This window comes from Syngnathus floridae, chromosome 4 (genome assembly GCF_059516105.1).
Source record: "Syngnathus floridae isolate MCC-2025c chromosome 4, RoL_Sflo_1.0, whole genome shotgun sequence".
Classification (NCBI taxonomy): domain Eukaryota; kingdom Metazoa; phylum Chordata; class Actinopteri; order Syngnathiformes; family Syngnathidae; genus Syngnathus; species Syngnathus floridae.
Window position 1 is genome coordinate 10,828,814 of NC_142416.1, and position 20,043 is coordinate 10,848,856.

The window sequence follows — 20,043 nt, forward strand, 5'->3', positions numbered from 1 at the left end:
AAACCCAAGATCATGTCCGTAAATTTGTACGTTACATGAGGGTTAAAAATAGAAACGAGGCTTGGCATGAGTTGATGAAGACGCATGAAATCGTGATTGGTTAGCTTCCAGCGAGTTATCCAATGGCGTCGCAGTCCGCTCAACCAGTGCCAGCCACGCAAATGTACAGTACGCCCTTCACGTTGCTCACATGGATCTGATCGAGGCGATCACGCCACACCCCAGCCGAGTAGACACTCGCAGTAGCCGAACCCTCGCAGGAGGAACAAACATCTTGTGTAACAGCTGCAAGAGCCGGGGTTTCCTACAGCAACCAGTTGATCGCCGCGTTCCGTTCCGTGCCTTACTTTCAATCTCCACAATGTCGGGAAGGCGGCACTCACAGCGGCCTCTAAGCGAGACAGTGCCCGAGAAGTAGTCGATGATATTCGGGTGAAGTTTTTGAACCACAACATATTGTCCTAGTCGTCGCAACTTCTTGGGAGGAATGAAAGTCGCTTTGATTGTTAAAATGGGATTGTTTTTGCACAACGTTGACTCTGTCACCCCCACAGCCTCCTCAACAGACAAGGTAAGCGGTTCGAACCAAGCTTTCTGCTCTGACAGATCTGTTAGCAAGATGGTAGTTACCTTAGCATAGTAAACATTCACTAGTTAGTTAAACACAAAAAGGTGGTGGCTGTAACACGTTGATGTTATGTTACTCATTGGCTATGTTAGGACACCCTGTCAACGACAAGGCTCGCGAGTAGCGCTTGCTAACTAAACCTAGCGTTGCTAAAGTTAAAGAAGCCTCGAGGAGTCGGGGCCTTGCGTTTTAGCCACAAGATTGTTGAATAAACTTGAACGTCGCTCTGCAACTTGTAGTTTAAAGGTTTCTGTCATCATGCTTAGTCTTTCTCTTCACTGCGGTTCATTTCAAATGCAGTAGTTAGAGACAGTGAAGATGAAAACTGCACTCGCCATTTATTGCTTGATGCGCCTTGTATAGTCTACCTGTTCGCACAAATTTGTTGTATAACAGTATATTGTAACATTGTGGTTTACATGTCTAATCATTTCTAATTGCCTCACCTTGGGGCTTGGGACACAGAGTTATGTTTGCATAATGAGATGAATGTGTTATGATGCACGAGTGCAGTAGAGCAGGTTCGGGAGCAAAGTACCAAAATTAAAACTATTTAGTTGAGTTTCACGTTTTCATATGAATCATTACTCTTTGTGAACATTTCTCAAATCCAAGTATTTTGAAATGCAAGGAATTTATTGCCATGGTCAATTTAGTAATGATGTGAAATGAATCCTAATTAAAAGGATTTGGGACAAACAGCTCCATTGTAATACTGCAGTAATGCTGATCGACTATAAAAGTGTGAAAATGATGGTAAATGGCAGAGCTATAGTAATAATGGCACTATAGAGATGAACAGTAGTATGTATGTCTCTGACCTTACTTGCTATACAAAGTACAAAAATATTTCCCTGGATAAATGCAATTATAACTATAACTATGTTTGCATGAGTTAGAGATGATCATCGTGCATGTTGTATGGACAGGTTACGTCACCACTATATGAATGAACTATATGAATGCCTATCCTGTCTGTGTGTATATTTCTTTTGTTTCTAGTTGTCCCTTTACTAGTAGGAGGTGTCACATGGCTCAGGCATATGCTGATGACTTCACTGTTAATATATCAGCTGTATTTTTTTTATCAGTGCGTACCGTCATAATGAATCATATATGATGGTTAACCTTTACCCGCCCTGCTTCGTCATTTAGGCAAATATTCTAGCACCAAAATATCTGTTAGTTAGAAAGTAAGGTTGTGCAGGAAGGGGTATCGAACCGAGATTTCAGTGGGTCAGCGATCTGAATTCTCAGATTGGATTCGGAACAAATCTTAGAATGTTGTTGCAGATATTGTCACACTTGAAGGTGATGGGCAGTATTGTATTTGTGGGTAGTGTGGTGTGTGGTTGTGGAGTAGGAATGCACTAAAAATTATCAGCCAAAAAGTGCATTTTCTACCTTGCATAGCCATCAGGGCCGACTGCGATCCATCTTGGTTAACCATACATGCAGCAAAAGCAAGCTGAATGGAAATGGACGGTGGAGCAACTCCACAGCAGCTGATTATTGCTTGGAAGTAACCGGTAAACGGGTGGCTCTCTGAAAGTGTGGTGCAGTAATGTGACATGAGAGCTGAAAAATAAACTTGTTCAAAACCAGGTCAAAATGATGTTTACTTTAAGTCAAACCTTCGTACTGTGTGCTGTGACTACCGTAATTGCCGGACTATAAGCCGCACCGGATTATAAGCCGCACTAGCTAAAATTCAGGGATATTTCTTTTTTTTTCTTACATAAGCCGCACCGGACTATAAGCCGCACTTGCACACGAGTTTTTTACAAAGAAAGACAGTACATAGATAGCCTTTTTAACGTTTTAATAACATACTTGAACATGTCTTTCTAAACATTGCCTGTGACGCAGCAGTAGTACCGCAGCAACGCGGAAGTGTGCACGCGAGTTATTACCGTATTTGCCGGTGTACTAGTCGACCTTTTTCGATCCAAAATCGACCGAAAAAAATCGACCTCGACTTGTACACCGAGTCATAAAATTTAACTTCGTATTCATCGCTTCAAATGTGATGGTAACCAAGGCCGTTTCTCATGCATCTCATTGTGCGTGGGTGTGCGTCCGTCAGGCTAATCAAACAGCGAGAAACTGAATCATTATAAAGCGTTTGTCACATTAACACGCATCCTCAGCAACAATTTCAAATATTCTCACCTCAATAACGGACATCGAAAGCCAGGCAGCGACGATGATTGCTAGGGGGAAGTACTGGGTATTGAGCGAATGTGCGAGTCATCGCGCGTCAAGCAACGACAATAACTACCGGTACGTAAACATTCAATCGCCATGTCTAAACGAATGAAATACTCTGCGAAGTTCAAATTGCAAGTTGTAAACTTTGCCGAAGAAACTAACATCGAAAGCCAGGCAGCGACGATGACTGCTAGGGTGACGTACTGGGTATTGAGCGAATGTGCGCGTCATCGCCTAAACTCCGACAACGTCCGCGCGTCACGCAACGTCAATAACTACCTAAACGTAAACATTCGATCACCATGTCTAAACGAATGAAATACTCTGCGAAGTTCAAACTGCAAGTTGTAAACTTTGCCAAAGAAACTAACAACTGTGCTGCCTCAAGAAAGTTTGGCGTAAATGAGAAACTGGTACGAGACTGGAAACGCAATGCAACACAGCTAGCAGCGATGCCAAGAAACAAGTGTGCTAATAGAGGAAAAAGCTGCCAGTGGCCAGCACTTGAACAAGAACTTGTATGCTGGGTCGAGGAGCAACGAAAGTGTGGGTTCATCGTCACAAGAAATATGATTCGTCTGCGAGCTTTGGCTTCTGCTAAACAAAACAAGATTGCTGATTTCAAAGGAACTATAAGTTGGTGTTCACGATTTTTAAAGAGAAATGACCTTGTGCTACGACAAAAAACTAAACTTTCTCAGAAACTGCCTGAAGATTTGGAGGAAAAGATAACTCTCTTTCAATCCTTTGTAATCAAGATGAGAAAAAAAGAACAATATGACTTATCGCAAATTGGAAATATGGACGAAACACCGGTATGGTTTGATATGCCTACATCGAAAACTGTATCTGCTAAAGGTGAAAAAACTGTTCTCGTGAGAACAACAGGCCACGAAAAGTCTAGATTCACTGTGGTTCTTTCCTGCTTAGCTTAGCTGAGAAAAAGTATGGAACTGTCGACCTGGAGGAATGTTAAAGAAGAAAAGTCTTCTCGTATGGGATTCTTTCAAAGCCCATACAGTGGACTCCGTCAAAAGAAAACTTAAATGCAACAACACTGATGTCGCCGTTATTCCTGGTGGACTAACAAGTGTTGTGCAGCCACTTGATGTTTCTTTGAACAAGCCGTTCAAAGACAGATTGAGAGGAAATTGGAGTAATTGGATGGTAGAAGGCGAGAAGCAGTTTACTAAAGGGGGAGTCATGAAAGCACCATCGTTAGAAACAATAACAGGATGGATTAAACAGTCGTGGGATGATGTGTCGCTGTCTACTGTGGAACGCTCCTTCAAGAAATGCTGCATTTCCAACGCTCTCGATGGGACAGAAGACGACCTTATCTGGGAAGAGGAGGAGGAAACTGAGGATAGAGAAGACCAAGAAGATGCCCTTTATGACGACAAACTAAACGAAAACGAATGGAACGAGCTTTTCGGAAATAGCGACGATGAAGACGAATTTTGAACTCTATGTACCGGCAATCACTTTATAATTATAATTTGTTGTTTCTTAACTAAAAATAAACCAGTTTCTAAGAGTGTTCATTGTTGTCAGTCCCAGGGTCATAAAGTAAATAATATTTAAAATGGCGTATAGATCGCTCGCTACAAACTCGCGCATTTGAACACATTTCGTCAATAAATTTCGCATATTTCTGATTGAATTTTGAAGTTTAATATAATGCAACAATTGAGCTCGACTTATACAAAGGATATATCATAAAATCGTAAATTTCCGTCGAATTTCAGGGGGTCGACTTATACACCGAGTCGACTTATACACCGGCAAATACGGTAGCAAAGAAAGACTGGACACAGAAAGTTTTTTTTAAAGCTTTAATAACATACCTTAACATTTCTTTCCAAACACTGCCTGCGACGCGGCAGTAATACCACAACAACACGGAATTAACACAGCAAAATCACTGAGACGCGGCGGTAATGGCGGCGGTTACACAGCAGCAACACGGTAGCACAGCACGAACAGGGCTGGTTAAAAAAAACATACCAGTAAAAGTACAAAAAGAGCCGTCTTCATCTTCCTCCTGTGCACTGAAACCAAGTCTTCCTCCTTAGTGTCCGATTGGAATGGCGTTAGATATCCTTCGCCTCACACTTTCTCAGTCTCTTTCGTCGTCGGTTTTATGCATTTTTTCGAGCGTGAAGAGGTTCTGTTCATGCTAATCTTATTCATGCACGAAGTGCTACATTATATTAAACTAGCGAGCGACACGTATAGCTTAAAAGCGGCATCATATTCATTTATTTTATCCCCCATAATGACGGTTTATGTATAAAAGCTTCCTGTCTTTGTGTTAACGTGGGTGTGTGCGTGATGCGCGAGACGATCGCGTCTTCTTCGGCGCATTATCTCTTCTTCGTCTGTCTCACTCTTGCTTCCTGCTAGAGCGCCCCCTGGAGAGCGGAGGCCGTAAAAATCCATAAGTACGCTCCAGAGTAGACACAAGATAATGTCATCAACATCGACTGCCTTTGGCTTAAAAGCTGCATCATATGCATTTATTTTGTCCCCCATGATGACGGTTTGTGTATAAAGGCTTCCTTTCAGTAATGTCCGTCTTGATCGCGTGATGCGCGAAATGTAAACAAAAACTAGCACGTCTTCTTCGGCGCATTATCTCTTCTTCGCCTGTCTCGTTCTTGCTTCTTGCTAGAGCGCCTCCTGGAGGCCGGAGGCCGTAAAAATCCATAAGTACGCCGCGCCGCCGTTTAAGGTTCAAAGTAACCTTCTGAATAAAATGCATTAAAAGTTCACATTCATTACAACCTGTTTTTGGTGAGCAAAATGTCAGAAGAATTGAATTTAAATGCTGATTGATTGGGTTTTAATACAATGCAGATTACTTCACTGGTTTCTTTTATATCAAACAAGTTATTATCAAACAACTTGTTTGATTTAAAAGAAACCAGTGAAGTGATTAAAAAAAGGAAAAACAAGATGAACTTAGTACAATTACAATGCAGATTGTCCAAACAGCGCCACTGCTTTGTGTAATCTCTGAGTGATATGGCAGAGTAAGAGAAAGGGTTTAGAGCACAGGTGTCAAACTCAAGGCCCGGGGGCCAGATACGGCCCACCACATCATTCTATGTGGCCCGCGAAGACAAATTGTGCATCAAATTTGTGTGTCATTACTAGAATTGCAAATTGTCTTCACTTTTAATAATAGCTTTTTTTAGAAATATTTGACCAGTTTTTACTCGTCTGATTTGAAAACGAGTTATTTGTCAGTTTGTTTTGTAGCTTTTACTGTATATAATAGTGTTAAGAGTAAAAGTGATCAAGTCATCACAAAAATCACGAAAAAAATCTTATATAAGCCGCACCTGACTATAAGCCGCAGGGTCCAAAATTTTGGAAAAAAGTCGCGGCTTATAGTCCGGCAATTACGGTAAATATAGTTCACTCACCTCTTTGTTCACAAGTGATTTTTGAATACCTTTGTCCGACTCCATTGTATCATATTATACCTGTGCACCAAGCATTGAGCACCGCAATAAATAAATAAACAAATACATAAATAAATAAATAAATAAAATAAATCCAGCTCCGACTGTTTGCGTGTTGTACCCTGGGAACAGTTGGAAAACGAGGGTCCCAGAGAACTGACCACAAATGCAAACCAGTGCATGAGAAGCTCTTTTTGCCTCCCAGAATTTGGTACACTAGCACTTGACGTGCCACTGTCTGTTGATTGGTTGACTAATAATCGTCACCTAATTGACTCAAAAGTAACAGGAAGAGCATGGAATTACTGTTGCTATGGTAACAAAGATAGTATGTAGCTCCAAAGAACATAGTGTGTCCAGTCTAAACGCAGTACCATTACATCAACAGTGTGTGTTGACCATGATTTTCTATCTGATCTACTCTCTCTGAGATGATTTTTTTTCAGTGTTTACTGGGTTTTAAGTTACTGACCTTTTTATCGTTTACCTTTTTAGTTGACGTCAATTTCTTCAACGCGTTGTGGTTTCCAATAGGGTGTGTTTTTGTAAAATAAGGACTGAAGACCCTAACAAGCTAGATGGTTAGGTATCAAGTGGCAATAAAGGCCCAGGCGGCCAGGTTCAGAACGAAAACTGGGGAAAAGCCAGCAGAGCAAAGAAAACAGCTGAGGTTATCTGAGCTGTCATCTTTTTTTTTGTTTTTTTTAACCCTGCGAATTCAGTTTCTATGTTCAGCAGCATTTCAGAATAGGTCATAGATGAAAAGATTATAAACAATTTGGTGTGCGATGATGACACAATCAGGTATGTAAGACTGGACACCTTTTTTGTCAGCATTTGAGTTTGTGCTGATCAAGTGGGTTGTGTGGCCTGCTCGCTGCTGTTGCTTGGAAATTTCCGTAGAGCAATCCTTCCTGGACTCGGTGTGTGTGTGTGTGTGTGTGTGTGTGTGTGTGTGTGTGTGTGTGTGTGTGTGTGTGTGTGTGTGTGTGTGTGTTAGTGGGGGTGGGTTGGTAGGTGTGTGGGGCAAGAAGGGGTAAGAAGCAATACTGTATGTTTGAGAGCTGCTTTTGTGTGAGAGTGTGACCTGAGAGCTGGAGGGACTGGTCTGGGATTTTGGACCCAGGATTATCATGCCTTTCAGTTCTGGACCTGTGCTGGTAATATAACTTAACTTCTTTGGATAGCTAATCATTAATTTAAAAGAAAATATCTTCCCTGGACAGATCTATACAGCTTCCACGTGTGATTTTAATTACAGTGTTCTGTTTTCTTTCGGTTCTGTCATCAGATAAGATATGACTGGGGTTCAGTTAGTGACCTTTCATTCGAGTTCAATGCCATTACCAAATATTAGTAACGTACTACTTCTAGAAATAAAGTTACGTTGGTTAAAAATGGTGTATGAAAGTGGACTACAAAGGTGACCTTGCAAAAATGTTAGTGATGGGTGTTGATTTTATTTTTAAATCGTATTATTTTTTTAAATGTTTTTTTACGGTTCCCTTCCTTTGAAATACATAAGCTGAATGTGAGACTTTGTAAGGAATCACACTATAATCACACAGGTCGGTCTCTCGTTGAAAGTATGAAAAGATTTTGTGATTTTGTGCATCAATCAACATATGCCGATCACATATTTTGCCACGGAAACCGGCAGACCATGTCGTAAGTGGATACTTTGTGATGTTTTTAATCTTTCAAGATGAAATGTGGTTCCATCCATTCTTTTCTGTCTTGCAGAGCCTACTTCTCTGCGAAGGTGTCAACAACCAAAGCTACATGTGTGAATCGGGTCACTGTTGTGGAGAATCTCAGTGTTGCAGTTACTACTATGAGCTTTGGTGTAAGTGCCCTGCTATTTTGAGCCGACGCTGTCAACACGCAAATATACCGGATGTGATTACATGCTGCTGCTTTGCTGTTGTTGTGAGTCAGCTGGATTGCTAGACTCAAGGAAGTCATTTTTAAAATCCACTATGCTAGTTTCATTTTCATATGGTGCCAGAAAATATTTGTATATCCTGCCAGAAAATCTGAATTTAAATTGACATTTTTAAATGTTAAAGGTGATGTTGTGGACTATTGAAGAGATGTCTGTATTTTTTTTAACCCTAAATTTTTCCCGAAACATTCAATATACATTATATACACAAATATTTTCAAGTACAGAATAAAAAGTGTGGGAAAACAAATCTCAGCATATGTGATTCAGAGGGTTCCAAACCGTGAGAATGCAGAAGTTCACTCACTGTACATTTGTAGGCAAGAGGGAGGTGACAGCATAGGCAGGTCCATCCTATTTTATAAGTGGGGAAGAAAACACTTGACATCTTAGATCCAACAATCTATTTCGTTTTGTTATGGACACATTTTTCCCAATGAAAATTATGTCAATAGAAATGTAGTCAAACGGGTTACAGATCAGGTGGCAATCTAAACCTTGTGCAACTCATGACACCATGTCATCAAAATGTTTTGTTGAAATTTGATTTGTGCCACCTTGGGATTCAAATTTAGAGACTCCAATTTATGGGCATTAGTCTCGTTTGGAAAAAACAAAGGTGGGGAATGCACTGGTCTAACATATTTAAAGTTGTGACTAGGAACAATGCTTTGCCACTGTGGACCGGCAAATAAATCAAACCCACGCACCCTGAAGTGATACGATTAAAATCTGATTTAAGAAGGTATAAGCATACTGTTCTCAAACATGATGAATGTATGTGGATTGTGCCTTACTGTAGGGTTTTGGTTGGTCTGGGCTATCATCTTCATTTTGAGCTGCTGCTGTGTGTGTCACCATCGGCGCACCAAACACCGACTGCAGCAGCAGCAGCGACAGCACGAGATCAACCTCATTGCTTATCGTGAAGCACACAACTATTCCTCAGTGCCCTTCTACTTCAGTAAGACTTATCATCACACAGTATACATTCATGCTCATGTTGATGCTCATTTGTTGGCGAATTGTATTATGGAATGATCCTGAATTATCCTTCCATATTATTGCATGTACCTAATTCATTCAATGTCAGACATTTTTAGAAGGGAAAAAAAACCAGACCTTTTGAGTGCCAGCTGTTTTGATAGCATCAGTGGAATGAAATGAGAATACTGACGCAGCGATTGAAACAGTCTGATTACATTTCTCCAAGGTCGATGGTGACAATGCAAGTTGCCAGCAAAAATAACAACAAACAAAATGAACGTTTGCGACCTTGAATGAAGTCTGATGTGACTTTGTTGATAATGCTCATTCTGGAGAAACTAGATGAGACGACATTGTCTGAAATATTCACCAGAAATGTATTTGGACACCTTTTCTCATTCCGATTACTCTGGTAGTTGGCAGTGGTAGACCATAATTATTGCAGCTTAAAATGTGATGATCCCTGTCATTATAGACCGGCGTAATAGATATTTAAGTCACAGAAATATTCATAAAAACATGAGAAAACACCCTGTATAACTTGTACGTAATTTAAAGTTCTTGTGGTAAATATGTGTGCAGAACATTGTGGTATGATGTTTTGCAGGTTTGTGAATTGGTTTATAAATGCTCTCTGTCCATTTTTATTTGGTAGAATATAACCAAGTTACCGTAATTGCATTTTTTTTTTTTTTTTTTTTTTTTGCTTCTATTACCTATCCGTAGTTTAAACACCCCTGAGTTACAGAGTTAAAAACCAAAGTAAATAAATAAAAAGAAGCTTAATAGCTTTTTATTTGTGGTATTTCATGATTTCCCCCATGATGTTTTATTTGTATTTATTGCTCCACATGTCATATTTCTGTTTACAGTGTGATAAAGTTTCTTATGTTTGTAAAAACAACATTGTTGGTACAGCTCTTTGACTTAAATCTCTTCTACTCCCCCTTTTCCCCTCAGGGTTTCTACCAAGCTACCTGCTGCCAGATTACGAAGAAGTAGTGAACCGTCCGCCTACGCCACCACCACCCTACAGTGCCTTACACACAGGAGCATCGTCGGCAGTCTCGCAGCCTCATCCTGAGCAGCAGGATGGATGCCTTCCAGCCGTTCAGCCGGCTCCCACACCCCCCGATCCGGATGCCATGTGCAGCGTGCCCAGTCAAGAGGAGCCACAACCAACTGATTTAATGCCTAAGGCTGATAACAAGCCTACACAGACAACACAGGATTCCGAGATGATACTTTTGTCAGAGGGGATCAGTAGGGAGGGACTCAACCTCGAGGATAAGAGAAGCGACTGCAAGGATCCTCTTTTGAAGGACCTGTCGGAAGACAAAGATCGACTCCCTAATGGTAGAAGGCGTCGGTTTACAGGTGACTCTGGAATCGAAGTGTGTGTGTGCGGATCACGTGGGAGCAACGGTTGTAGTGGAGCAGGTGGCCTGGAAGGCAAGGAGATGCGGGAGCTGGAGAGCCTGCTGGATCGTGAGGGAGATGTGGAGGAGGAGACTGGAGACTTCTGTGATAGCTGCGTTCACCGGGTTTCCTATGGTGCGGAGGAGGAGCCGGCGCTCGGTGGGTCGGACAGACGACCGGCACCAGGATCCTCCCAGCCGGTGCACGTAACAGGCGGCGCCTCACTGCACTCTCCAGTATGCCTCCTCCTACACACCATCAATGAGCAGGAGGGTCCACACCACAGCACCAGCACTGAGGCGTAAGATTGAAAGGCCCAACCGTGGAACGTGGAAGCTTTCTTAGCGGCACAAAGGTTTTCAAGCCTCAAGACAATTTAGCTATAGGTGCAAATGATCTGAGCTGGAACATGAAGTGGGCTTGACTAACTTGACAATTGGTGCATAAGACGCAGCTCGCACAGTTGGTATCTTTACGTCTTGCAAGTATTGCAGAAACTGGTTCCACTGTGAAAACAGAAATGAGAAGATGGCCGATTTCACTCAACTGGTGCAGGAAAATTGTTACTTTAAGACACACTCAACACACATCACACTGTTTGAGTAAGAGAGCATATACTGTAGAACCATCTGAAATGGACCTGAATATGCTTTATTTTCCCTCCGGCAATTTTGAAAATGCTTGTGTCGTGTTTTTGTTTGATCCGAATCACTAGCTATAAGCGCATTAACAAGTCTTTATGTGAGCAATTCCTACTTTGCACAAATTGTATTTATCTTTTCTAAATGAAGCTTTTAACTGAGACTATTGTTTTGCTTTTCGTAATTTATGTCTTAAATTGTAGCACGTTGTTAATATCTTGAGGCTTCAAGTGCATCAGATTTCATTAACTTCCTGAATGTTAGCATTATGTGCCTAGCCACAGAGGTGATGGGGTTGGGGACGTCAACTCCTTTGAGCCATTTGAGCTGATTGTCATCTTCACTTGCAGTACAGTATGAAGGCATTGATTTTTGAGTCGCTGCATTTAAATTCATCAGCCTTATCTTTTCCAATGTTAAGAGGTTACTTTTAAATATTTGGGTAGACTTAAACATACATATGATCATTTGCACAAAACAACGCCAAACATTTCCCCATCTTCGACAGTACGTTTGTGCCGTATAATAATCTGAGGTATGAATTGTTTTGTGCTTCAAAGTGCCCTCCCCCAGACAGTTTTGCTTTGGGGGGTCGAAATAGCGTAGGCATATTACTTGGCCTGTTATGACACCATTTCATCAATCCCTTCAACAACATACTGTAATAATAATAATAATAATAATAATTATTATTATTATTATTATTATTATTATTATTATTATAACCCAACGCAACACCTATAGACTGGAATGGATACTCCAACTGTGGAATGGGCAAGACCTTAGACTCATAAAATTATTTTTGTATAAGCACCTAAGCAATTGCCTGGGCTAAGACTGAATGTCAGTTCACATTGATTAGAACGAACGAAACGTTCCAAGTGCAGGAATGCGGAGAGTTTTGAGGTATGAATGATGACAATGCTGCACTATAAAAACAAAGTGGCCACATGTAAAAGATCGATTTATTGATCTCTAACCTGTTGGTAGAATGTTGCACATCTGCCCCATAAATCGAAGTACTGCAACGTTTTAACAGCCAGATTAAGAATGTACCTGAATAAAGGACACTGATTATACTTTGATATATCTTTACAAATAGAGTTTATCTCAAAATTTTATGCAGACTAATGCAACAGGCAGCAAATTTTACCAAGCACAAGGTTTTCATCAGCCAACACAAAAGTTCACTGAAACGATTACAATTGTGCCCCCCACTAAAGAGAACTTCTGAAGCACAATTTATATTAAGCTTTATTGTCTTAACGAAACCAATCAAAAGTTGATTGTAGGTACTATCTGTCTTGTATAATTTATGTAACTTGTGGTAAATGTAGCGCATGAATGAGCTATTTTTCATATGAGCAAAATCATTGTGAGTGTACTTTAAATACAAAACAATCTAACATTGGGAAACCACTCTATTTTCAAATGTACGACCATGTGACGGATTTTAGACAGGCCCAAGTAGCTTTATTCAATTTGACTTCATGTCCTTAAGTGTCAAATTTATTGAGACTTGTGGTGAAGTTGTGTAAAGGGTACATACTGTAACACTGGTCTGCATCACCCCCTCAGCACCACCACTACCCCAAAATATACATAAAAAAAAAAACTGCTACCAACGTAGCCAACAAAATTCTCTAGGGCATTTTTAGATGTAGAATACAAATACCTCAATTTTTTTCTCCATATGTTTTAATTTTTTTTACGTGCAAGAAAAAAAAATTGCACAGTCGTAAGGCATATTAAAGCAGTGCAGCCAAAGGTAGAAAGGTACTTGTATTTATTTGGCATATAGTAATGAAGGTAACCATTTAGAGAAAATGAAGGGTGCCACTGTCTTCACTGTGAAAAACCTATCTAGAATTTATTTGTATTTATCTTTTGATGCAGACCAGTGTAATAATTGAACATACTTGTTCAACTCAATCAGGTTAATTCATGCCAAAGACTCGCTTACTTCATCACTGTGTGGATCTGCACATATTCTTTGAATGTTACTATGTCAACACCAACCAACATGGATGTACTTTTAATAAACATTTCCAATTTTAATTAAAGGTTGTCATGTTTTTCATTATTTTTATTATTTGTCACCACAGAGACAATTACTTGGGACTCAGAAGTGTCCTACATTCCTTGGTAAGGTGAATGTACAAAGATTCAAAGGGTTTATCTCACCTCTTGATTGAAGTCTGGAGTGTGTTATATATAATTTTGCATCAAGGCTCCTCAATTTATTGATATCAGTTTGTTTGTCAATTTCAGGCCTTTTGCAAACCCTCAATCGCTAACCTTCAGTGCTCAAGCTTACGGTCTTGGCTTTTCAGATTTAAATTCTGCTGAACAGTCTTGTGAATAACTAAGTAGTGTTTGATTAGAAACATGTCAGGAAAAAAGGCAACAATTTTGATCAGTTTTCCTAACCTAAATCATCTGTTCTTGACTGTTATTTATATTACAACGCAGATGTTTTCTGTTTTCTTTGAGGACTTAGAAAAAAGAAAATTATGTTTTCACAAAAGCAGAAATGGAGATTTGGGGTGATCACACGCTCATAAGTGGAGTTGTACGCACTCTAAAACCAAAAATAGCCAAACGCTATGAGGACTCATGTTTGCCTGGTACAGTGACGTCACTGACGCACAGGCTGTGCTGTGGTGCAGGAAGTGAACTTTGAACTATCCCTTGACAAACGGACTTTTTGCAAGTTAGCTGTCTACTGCGCTGAGTACTCGCAAAAGGCGTTTTACAGGATTGTACACAGATCTCACATACCACCGACAATGGCTGATAAAACAAGGTAGGAACTAGATGCAAACATCTCGTTTCCATTTCATTTAGCCTAGCTTTAGCATTGAGAGCTTGCGGCGTTAAATCTTTACGATTCATAACAAAATTCTGCAGCATTATACAGCAAACATTTGCCAATTGTGTGTGTGATCAGGTACGGGTTCTAATACATTTAATACTTTTTAAAAGCTTTGTGGACTCCACCGTTCATCTAGATGTTAAGGTAAGCATTTTCTTAATCGCATTTTCTGATTAATAGTATAATTTTACATGCATGGTGAAACTTTCACCACCGAAAATAACACGTGTGAACAATGTCTTATCGCAGTGTGATAAATATCCAATAAGACCTTTGAAGCTTCCTCGTTATGTGGGGGTGCAACAGCAGTCCTATAATAAACTATCCCCTCTTGTGACATCAACGTCCTTGTAATCTTTTCCGTAGGATTATTATGGGAAGAAGTTACAAAAAACATCAGATCTGAAGAGTAATGCCTGTGTAGCTCCAGCCCAGCCCTACCCAAAATTCATCCTTCATGCTCTGAAGAAAGTCCATTTTGATGTGACTGACAGGTTTGTTTGTTTGTTAATTAATAAATAAATAAATAAATTAATTAATTAAATAAACTTTTGCAAAGTTGTAATTGATTTAATGGGCTTCTCTTTCCCTCAGATACTATGGTTGTGGCCTGGTGGTGCCAGAGTGTTTGGAAGGCTGCAGGATTCTGGACCTGGGCAGCGGGAGTGGCAGAGACTGCTACATGCTGAGTCAACTGGTGGGAGAGGCAGGCCATGTCACCGGCATCGACATGACTGAGGATCAGGTACTTGGAGAATCAGTAGCGGGATGTTGCAATTGTAGAAACTATAAATACTATACTAAAACGAAATATATAACAGAATGGAACTGTGCCACGTTCATTAGATTCTGACCAAATGATAAGCATGAGCAAAGAATATTGTGTTGTCATTGTATGCTATTACAGCTCAAAAATTTATTATTTTGAAATGTTGAGGTCATAACTTTTTCCCGTTGAATACAATGTATTTTATTTTAAAACAACATATAAAACATTTGATATGTTAGTGAATATAAAAAAAAGTTTTTTTTCTAAATACAGTCAAAATGCAGTATATATATATGTACGGTTCTCAGAAAATGAATAGCTATGTCTATGCTCTTTGGCACTATGAGGGAGTGTCAGAGAGACAACAATCAGATGTTAGTCATGCTTGTGATCCATGTTATCTGCCTACATAGCATGTCAATAGAATTTGTTTTCCAATTGTCGACACTAGGCACCACAACTCTGGTGGTTTCAAATGTTCATGACAAGAACATTATGTATATTAATATATAACATTTCCCTGAATTCCTATCCTCTATTCTATTCCAATCAGCCTCTTTCATACGCATGTTTTGTGAAACGAAATTTGAATTTAGTTTGTAAATGTAGGTCGGCAAAGAATATATGTGGACACTAAAACACAATTAAAATCTCGTATGTTATCTAGCTTGAAGTGGCCAGGAAACATGTGGACTTTCACATGAAGGAGTTTGGCTACAAGAAGCCCAATGTGACCTTTGTCAAGGGCTACATCGAGGCCTTAACAGAGGCGGGTCTGGAAAAGAACTCTTTTGATATCATCATGTAAGTTGTACTCCTTGCCTCCTGCTCTCGCATTGTAAAGCTTTGTGGATTTCCCCCCCCATTCACTTTTTTTATCACTTAGCTCCAACTGTGTGGTGAATCTTTCTCCAGACAAGAAGAGAGTCCTGAACGAAGCCTACAGTGTGCTCAAGGTACATTTTTAATCACTGTTGAAGAGGGACAATATCTCGATTTCCCAAACGTCCCATGGCAAAATTAGCTGTCACACCTCAGAAATATTAAAAATTCAACACCAGACTTATTTGCTATTCTAACTGACCAAAGTTTATTTAATCCAATACTTCCTCAGCACATAAGATTCAAGCACACTGTCAATCCCAGCATTTATATTGTACCCTGGCCACCCCACTGAATAACTTCAGACTATGCCCTGGTTGTGATGTTCTTTTTAAATACAGTGGACTCCCACCATTCGCAAGGGATAAGGCTGGCCCATGAATACTGAAAATCTGCCTATAATTGAAATGCATTGGGAGAGAGAAAAAAAAAAAGTTTTCAAAAAGGCTCCTTTACGGTCAATAAGCCGTTTCCTCGAAAAACATTGCCGAGGAGTAAATGAGTGGGGATAAAACTAACAAGAAAAACCTGCAAAACCAATATTTATTTTATTTTAAAATAAAGGCAAATCAGCAAGTCCTCGGGTGGCGAACCGCAAGTAACCACTGAATATTCAATTTTCAGAGCCCTGTTTAAAGCAGTAGACACTATTTGTGTTAACCTTGTACTGTACTTGCTCTACTGATGATTAGGATGGTGGTGAGCTTTACTTCAGTGACATCTACTGCAATGGAAGACTACCTGAGGAAATTAAAAACCACAAAATCCTGTGGGGTGAGTCATTACGGTGTGCTACTGATCGACATAAGCTGCCGGCACATACGCGAAATATCTCTGTGTAAAATCTCATGACAGGTGAGTGTATAGGTGGCGCACTGTGGTACAAAGATCTGCTACAGTTGGCCGAGGAAGTAGGATTCAGTCCACCGAGGCTTGTAACTGCCAGCATCGTCACCGTTGACAACAAAGAACTGCAAGCCATTCTGGGTTTGATGCTTGTTTCTGCCTTTAATTGTTTGTATGTTGTGTCATTGTATCCTGTCAAGGGCAGGCAGACTCCGATACCATTTTTCTACCTAAACATGCTAACAAGTTTCTCTTCACCTGTTTTGCATTACAGGGGACTTCAAATTTGTCTCTGCCACATATCGTCTGTTTAAAATCCCGAAAGGCAGCCGAAAGCCATGTCAAGTCATTTATAATGGAAATATTACAGGGGCAGAAGACTCCCTCCACTTTGACTGTCAGTACACCTTCAGGGTATGTAGCTCCTCAGCATCAGCTCAGCTCTCGTTGATTTTGAACTGAGGTTCCACAAATGTTTCCATCCGACAGACTAATCAAGTGGCAGAGCTTGATGGCGAAGTAGCAGCCATCCTGACCCATTCCAGATTTGCGCAGGAGTTCACTTTCCAGCCACCAAGTGACACCTGTGAACCTTGTGGCATCAAACCGAAGGTTAGTAACACTTTAAACACAGGTGACAAACCTGAGGCCCGGGGACCAGATGTGGCCCGCCTCATCATTTCTGTGGCCCGCTAAAGCCAACCGTGTGCATGTTTTTCTTTTAACCTCCCTTTTAAAAAGAAAGGGAATAGTCAAACAAGCTATTTTACTTACACTATTGCTTTCTAAACTAGTTATCCAGAAATGTGTTGTGTATATTTAATACTTACGATATGATATGGTTTCACACTCAATTACTTAGAGCACCAGAGGTCACCATGTTTGTGGTATCAATTTAAAATTTTTAGACACACCAAGAAAGGTCCAGTGTCTAACTGCACACAGTCATACTCAATAAAACATTCTCAAACACATTTACAAGGACAAGGTCAAGCAGCTGTCGCACAGTCATAACCAGTCTGCGGAATCATGCTGGGAACCTTGTACAGGAAGGAATGCTCTTCACTCGCTCATGGAATGCTTTTATATCAACTCTCATGGTTATTCTGTGAATGCATACATCCACAAACCTCACTTGATGTTATTTTTAAATCACATCCAAAGTCATTTTTCAGTTTCTTGATTGACAATATGTGGTGGGATTTCATTGATAGTACTTCTAAGTATGGTGGAAAGCGATCTGTTTTAGCCCTGGGCCTTCAGTCGAGTCTTTATGCAACCGCTGTCGTGTTACAGTTTTACAAAATACAGTAAAAGGCCCACGAGTAGTGAACATTAGCATATAATTGACAGATTGCGGAACCATAGGGAAAAAATATATAATGTATATATTTTTATTCCTCATAAATTCTTCAAAATAAATATTCAATATGCATTTTTATTCATCCATGTGGGAGCTCCGGGGGTACACTTTAAGTTGCAAATGCTTGGGTCAGCAGAGAAGGCCTTGCAGGCACTTACTGCACACTGCTTCCCCAATAAGAGTTTTTGAGATTAGTGGAGAAAAAAAATGAACCTTCAAATTTGCCTCATGAACCAGTTGCATTTTTTGACTCCTCTACAGTAGATTGCACTCCCAACATTGGACCGAAAGTACACTGTATGAGGCTTGCCATTTCTTGAACCACTTTACTTAAACCAACAGTGCCATCTAGAGGATAAAACAACAGCAGCTGGTTCAGGAAGCAAATTTGAAACTTCATTTCCCCATCTCTAAAAATACTCAAGGGGTGAACCTTTGGATGGTCCTTTTGATGTGAAATCAAGATTGCATACTTTACTGTAATTAGTCTTACTTGTTTGTTCTTTAGTATATTGATAGAAATACTTGTATTATTCAAGGACCAAGGTCGAATAGAAGACAACAAGAACCTGTGATAGTAAAAGCCTTTGCTCATTCATAGAATGTTTTTTATTATGAACTGTACAATAGAATGTCTCAAAAAAAAAATATATATATTTTTACCACTTTCCCTCTTAGACACCTTAAACAAAACTTTGGAATCAAAGTTAAAGTGTAATTTTTCTTTTGTCTCCCTTCCCTATCAATCAGCCACTCTCTGAGGATCCTTTTGAGCTGGTTGCGCAGTTGAAGAAACAGAGTCCAGGTTCAACCACAGGAGGTAGTTGCTGCAGTACAAAGTCTGCAACTTGCTGCAAGTGATTTTCTATCGTTAAGATTAGGAAATCTGTATAGAATGATTCTGCATTAAAAATGATTACTTATTCACACAACACATACTGTATCACCATCTGCTAATTACAGTATGATAATTTGTCTGAAATGGACAAATCCAGTAGAATTAGCCTTTTGTAGATTTTATCTTTTGTGATTTGCACTAGACTAGAATGAAGAGTCTGGACGTCCAAATTGTTGGTATCCTTCCGTTTAAAGGGTAAATACACACACGCACACAATGATCGCTGAATGTGTAACAGGACAGAAATTTTCCAGAGGTAAATGAATAAGCCAAAAAGCTTTTAGGAATATGTTATCTTTTTCTACAGTTGTGACAAAACTGGAACTTTTAGGCTTGTAATTTCAGCTCTGTGTTTACATATGCAAAAAGGAGTGTACCAAGAAAATAACTGCTGTAGCTAGCAACTACTATTGTACATATTTTAAATTGAGTAAAGTACATTTCGAGGCCTTACTTGTTCTGTAACACTTGCTTTATTTTCTTGTAAATCAGAAGTATGAAATTAAAATGATCATTATGCCTCATTACTACAATTATGAGGTAAAAGAGATATAAACAACAATACTGTGCAATGAATCAGTTTGTAATGTACAAAGCTATGGTCTCTGTTTAATGTGGTTGAAATGTCAAGTATAAGATAAATGCATTTATGCACCAAGTAGGTTGCATGCATAACTTTGTATATAATGTCTATAATGTTAAAAAATGGACTTGCATTTGTAATCTGTGCAACATTTTTCACCTTTGAAGAACTTTTTCAAGGCGTATTGTATAGTGTGTAGGATATTAGCTCATCATCGTTGTTAAAGTTAAATGTACACTGTGGTTGAATTTTATTCAACATGAAGCATTATCCGTCACTAGATAGATAGATAGATAGATAGATAGATAGATAGATAGATAGATAGATAGATAGATAGATAGATAGATAGATAGATAGATAGATACTTTATTGATTCCAGGGGGAAATAAACATCCATAGTAAAAACAGGTAAAAAGGTTTTCTATCTCCAAGAGAAATTTGCTCATGTGCCATAAAAGAGACTACAGTTAAGTTGCCTTCCAGAGTGGCTACTGTCACTCACAAAAAACGTAGCTCCCAGTGACTG

At 39.6% G+C, this 20,043-nt stretch overlaps 2 protein-coding genes across 3 annotated transcripts; both read left to right on the forward strand.

Annotated features, from left to right (window-relative positions):
• The first annotated feature begins 169 nt into the window (after positions 1 to 169).
• On the forward strand, positions 170 to 13,364 carry wbp1lb (WW domain binding protein 1-like b). Of its 2 annotated transcripts, none has more exons than XM_088373718.1 (4): positions 170 to 571; positions 8,053 to 8,155; positions 9,057 to 9,218; positions 10,202 to 13,364. In XM_088373718.1, exons 1-4 carry the CDS (start codon positions 488 to 490, stop codon positions 10,963 to 10,965), a joined length of 1,113 nt encoding a protein of 370 aa, XP_088229844.1. In that variant the 5' UTR covers positions 170 to 487; the 3' UTR covers positions 10,966 to 13,364. The 2 variants fall into 2 exon arrangements, with proteins under 2 accessions (XP_088229844.1, XP_088229845.1); XM_088373719.1 differs by lacking the exon at positions 170 to 571 and adding an exon at positions 7,317 to 7,469.
• A 574-nt stretch (positions 13,365 to 13,938) lies between these two features.
• On the forward strand, positions 13,939 to 19,496 carry LOC148399042 (arsenite methyltransferase-like). Its single transcript, XM_088373979.1, has 11 exons — positions 13,939 to 14,107; positions 14,287 to 14,320; positions 14,543 to 14,670; positions 14,771 to 14,921; positions 15,613 to 15,749; positions 15,832 to 15,901; positions 16,520 to 16,601; positions 16,683 to 16,814; positions 16,948 to 17,087; positions 17,163 to 17,285; positions 18,787 to 19,496. Exons 1-11 carry the CDS (start codon positions 14,091 to 14,093, stop codon positions 18,895 to 18,897), a joined length of 1,125 nt encoding a protein of 374 aa, XP_088230105.1. The 5' UTR covers positions 13,939 to 14,090; the 3' UTR covers positions 18,898 to 19,496.
• The last annotated feature ends 547 nt before the right edge of the window (positions 19,497 to 20,043 follow it).